The sequence below is a fragment of the Coffea arabica genome, chromosome 2c (assembly GCF_036785885.1).
Source record: "Coffea arabica cultivar ET-39 chromosome 2c, Coffea Arabica ET-39 HiFi, whole genome shotgun sequence".
Classification (NCBI taxonomy): domain Eukaryota; kingdom Viridiplantae; phylum Streptophyta; class Magnoliopsida; order Gentianales; family Rubiaceae; genus Coffea; species Coffea arabica.
The window spans coordinates 38,229,378-38,234,524 of NC_092312.1; the positions used below are offsets into that span (position 1 = coordinate 38,229,378).

Sequence of the window (5,147 nt, forward strand, 5' to 3'; positions counted from 1 at the left end):
AGTTCTAAACTCGTTCTTATATAGTATAAGGATATTGTTTTCATATCATGCTGTAAACCTCAATACTAAAACTAATTTATTGGATTTCCCTTATGTTATGACCTGCGTATTAATAGGTTGATCCAATTCGATTCACTTACCATATTAAACATTTTACACAATTATAATCATTGTAGCGTGGATCATGTTTCACAAGATTAACCTGTTAACCAAAAATGCACTGGAAAAATTCGTAACCCATTAATCACATATTTCAGCCCATTCAATCATGTAACCTATTCACTCTTACTGTTGGAGAGTTTTTTGACTCATTTAATGATGAAAACCATTCAATTTGAAAGAGTTTTCGTAGATAATATACATAATAAAGTTCTCATCGTTGAAGAATATTCAAAGATAACATACACAGTAAAGTTTACAAAGCAAAAAACGAATTCTAAAGTTTCAAATTTTAGAGTTTTCGGCAAAAGCAAGTCCAGTACTATAATATATAACAAAAAAAAACAGCATTAGATTATTCAAAATTTTCAAAAACAATACAAAATAAGATCTTTAGAGCATAAAACAAGTTAAAATTTTGAAGTACTTAACCAAAACAAAATCTAATTAGCCGCCATACATGATAAAACATAAAACTTGTAAGGTTCCAAAACTTGCAATTGAAACCTTCAAGTGACATATGAGGGGTGTTAGTTTTTGTGAATTACAGATTACGGCCTCTATAATGTTTGAGTATTACAAGATAACCATTTCACGGGATTAGAGCGTCAATTCACGGGTTGACCCAACCTATCATTTTTTCTTTTTTTTGGGTTCAGGTATGACCCAACAATGATCTAATTGAATGCAGGACATGTTGATGCCTATTAATTTCCATTCATGTCATTATATAGTTGTTGCAATCCCTATACACAATAATAGAACCAAAACAAGATTTAGAGACTTCCAAGACTCATTCTTCAATCTTCATGCAAATATATCAACTGCTATACAAATATTAATTTCCATAATCTAACTTCAACTATTTCAGCAACAATATTTATTCTGTATTACTTGGAAACAGGTAGCAAAAGTGAAAATGCATACAATACCAGTGGTTCTTCAACTAGTAAATGCTAAAAGCATCCCAAGCAAAGCAGCATTTCTTACGCTTTAATACCAAATCCATGTACCAGAGCTAATTAATTACAAGAAAACATGAAGACTATGGTGAGACAAATTGAATCAAATCTTTCCACCCAGCAACGTCATTAAGAAGTTCTTGTAGTGCCCTGATGTGTCACCAATGACTGCATTATCAAGACTGCTTTTGTGCATGTTGAAATATTCTCCTCTAACTTTCATCATATCAATCTCTGCTCGAGTTACAATAGCTCTGGTCAGAGAATCCTCATCGGTCCCGAGCCCAATGATCGAAGCTCTAATCACCTGATGTGTTTTAATCAACGGAAATTGCAAGTTAAATATGATCTACAAGAAGAATATTCGATCAAGCTTTGTACTTTATGGATGAGAAATTTTCACAATAGAACCGTGAGCCAAAGTTCACAACTTTCTGTATCCTACAAGAGTTAAGTCTCCATTTCAATAAAAACGAATGGAAACTGAAGATCAATTATTCAGAATGAAGCCTATACTTCCAGAGTGGTGTAACAGATTTTCCCCAGACCTGCTCCAAACATGCGTGCACAGAGAGAGAGAGAGAGAGAGAGAGAGATTAACCTTGCTGGTGGTGATATGAGAGAGACTAGGTTGAGAAAGGAATTTTAAAAGTGAATAAATTATTGATGGACATGAACTCCAGCAAGATTTCGGACTTGTAAGTCTAATCAAGACAAGAAGCACAACTATTATCTTCACCAGTGCAACCAATGCTCAACTTCCTAAACTAAGATGAACAATTCTGGCAACTATGAGTGCATTTCACGTTGAGAAGTTGAATAGGAGCCACTACGTTGAACCAATAAGGAGATTACTTATCGAATCTATATACTTATTTGCACAACAATGAAAACCTTAAGGGTTCATACTAGAGTGTTAATCATGGGTTCTTTTGAGTCATTAGACTACAAACTATGATGATCATGTAGCCAATTAAGTTAATCAATGAATTGATAGAGAGGCACATTTGTCTGCTGAAGTTATAGCTAATAGCCTTAAAAACTTTAGCTTCTGTATTTTCCATCGTCAAAAGAACGGGTATCTATGAAATATGGGTAATCCCAAATGTTTCATCTGAATAAATTCCAACCACATGAAAGGCTTTTAGGCTCCTTTCACCAGCTAGATACTTCGCATTGCATTACCACTACAAGTAGTGGGGAAAAGAAAACTGAAGCAGAGAATGTAACATATAATAAAGTTTTCTTTGAGCTTATACTTAATAAGCATTGCTGCAGATATCAAGATACATTGCTTCAGTGTTGAAAATAGTTGAATGTGCATTTTTAAAAATTGAGAATTAATAGCAATCTAGAGACATAAGAACAGCATCTTTACATATCACTATACTGCTCACGAAATCATTACATTTGAGACATGTTTACCTTATGAGACAAGAAAGAGAAAAAAGCAAAAGGCCGATTCATAAGCTCAAGATGTACCATTTGCAATCACTTCAATAATAGTGCAGAGCAGAACCGTTGATGAAAGCATAAATGTATTATTACCTCTGCAAAGTGCTTTTCTGGGGCGTCTATGCACCAAATAGCCACTTTCAAAATAGACTCCAAAGTGCCTTTGCCAGAAGCCATAATATCCTGACAAGATATTTGTGCACAAGACAGGTCGAGTTTAGAGGACAAATGCAGAAGTTAGACATATTAAAAAAAGGAAAAAAAAAAGATAAGAAACTCATTACTAGCATAGGAAGATGAACCTGTTCTATTGAACTCCCATATTTATTCTTGTAGCACTTGAAAGTTTCTCTAAGCTGAAAATAGTTTCTAGTGCTGAGTATCCAAACTAGATCATCATGATCCAACTGCCCCGTTTTAATTGCATCATGTAGAGTAGCTGCTTCTGAATTAGCAACACTAGAATTCACTACTTCTTTGTTAAATCTGTATGAACTTATAAGTCGAACAAGTATCTGTGGAAGTCCAGATGAAATAGTCATTAGGAGAATTATTAATGCGTAACTTACAACATTAGGTTAAAATGTGTTCTCTGCTCTGTAAATATGCTCAATGACAGTAACTGTTTGGATTATCAACAGATCTTCCAAAGTGAATGGCAGTCTGCCTCAAAATGCACAAGATACCAACAAAAGCAATATCGCTAATGTGGACATTGGCTTCATTACCAATACATGCTCTACCTATATGCCATAATACTGAGTGCGGAGTGCACATAATAGCATCTGTGTTCACATAATTCAAAGCAAATTAATTAAGAGAAGATACCTTTTGTATTGGCAGAGAAACATTTGAACTGATGTCCTCTTCAAGTGAACATTCAAAATGCGAGAAATAAGCCTTCCTTACAGCAACGAGATGATGAGGAGATGATGCACATGCAATCTCAACAATTACTTGGAATTCCCTGATTCCTTTCTTCCTTGATTTCAGAGCTTCATTTACAAGCCTTGCATCTCTTTCAGGTGGATCATATGTCCACAAGATCACAGCTTTCTGTCACCAATCACCACAAAAACTTGCACTTTTAGAGTTGAAAAGTTTACTGTGTGCAGTGTGCTTGAAAGCATCAAGTTCAAAGATATGCATGCTCCCCTTTTCTTTCTAAAGATCAAAGAGCAACTGCAGAATGACGTGTATTACACAAAATAAGGCAGTTCTATAACACTTTCAACTGGCCTTCATTTCGAAATATTGAACATGAAATGCGGGTTATCAGAGTTATCCCATCCTCAACAGAGACAGAGATAAGTATGGAGAATTTACAGAGAGCCTACTCAGTTGCCAAGGTAAGCAGGCTGATACTCTTATAATTCAACAGAACTTTACTACCATTGAATTTGTTTGTACATCAACATCCTTGCGATCACAAAAACAGTGGGAAACCAGTAGTAAAACCAACATCTAAGTCAGATAAGAAGACATTATAAAAAAAAAAAGCATACATAAAAGTGAAATTGGATAGAATACAAATATTTGCATTTGAAATTTATTTATTTGCAGTTCTAGAAATATAATTGTGAAACTGAGTCCAAATGCAACACAACAAGAATGCCATTTTCAAGAGAGATTAAGTTGGAAATTGCATAAGCTAGAGAAACTAGAGAGAGCCCTTCCAAATTTACCCTAATTAGCAGTCTTCTGATACACTTATGGTTCAACGGCTTACAAACTACAGTAGAAATCAAACTAATTATTACGCAAAGAAGTATTTTCAGGCAGTTTTGTTACCCTGAAATCACCAGACAATTCAGAAACGAGCTCATCAATTAGGGACTTGTTGTAAAGCTGCTGAAATGTTTCTCTGATGTTCTTCCTTTGGCTTGCATTTCTGCGTCCCAACACCTTTATTATTGCCTTCTCATCAGTCCCCCATCCTGAAAAATGAAATCCAACCAACCAAATCACCATTAACGTCAAACAATTACATTCGCAGATGAATGAGTACTACAATAATCAAAACCCAACCAAAAAAAAAAAATTAGTTAACCACACAAAAATAGGAGGCATTTAAGGAAGAAGAATCAGCAAGAAAAAGGAGTAGGTAGTAATTCTTGAAGAGTAAATTAAGAGAGAGACCTTGGAAGGCTTTCTTCAGTGTTTTACAGTCTTCAGCAGGAGATGGAACAATATCTGGTACTCTCAGTGTAGCCATTAGTTCTCTTCACTTGGAATCTGTCTCCTGTTTCTGTTTTGTTTTCTTGACTTTTTTTGTTTTCCTGTTTAATTAGTTTTCCCTCCCCTGCCTGAGAAATGGCTGGAAAAGTGGAGTTGAAATTTATTTGTTCCAGTGGACATTTTTGCCCTTGCTGCAGTTTTTATTTCTTTCCAACTCTTTTTTTAGCCATTTTTTTTTATAAATTAGATTATCAACAGTGGTTTTTCACTTGTTTCTTGATCAGTCAAGTCTATGACATCATTTTCATTTAATCATATGATATCCTGACAGGAATTTTTATATAAATTAACTTTTCTCTTTCATTTTAAAAAATGATGATGTGACAACAAAGA

The 5,147-nt window shown here is 34.5% G+C and overlaps 1 protein-coding gene across 1 annotated transcript; it reads right to left on the reverse strand.

Moving 5' to 3' along the window:
• Window positions 1–1,024: 1,024 nt before the first annotated feature.
• LOC113727291 (annexin D3-like) lies at window positions 1,025–4,873 on the reverse strand. The gene is made up of 6 exons (XM_027251362.2): window positions 4,716–4,873; window positions 4,368–4,513; window positions 3,405–3,632; window positions 2,879–3,091; window positions 2,670–2,759; window positions 1,025–1,428 (listed from the first exon to the last, which is right to left on the reverse strand). The coding sequence occupies exons 1-6, from the start codon at window positions 4,789–4,791 to the stop codon at window positions 1,225–1,227; spliced, it is 957 nt and encodes a 318-aa protein (XP_027107163.1). The 5' UTR covers window positions 4,792–4,873; the 3' UTR covers window positions 1,025–1,224.
• Window positions 4,874–5,147: the final 274 nt, after the last annotated feature.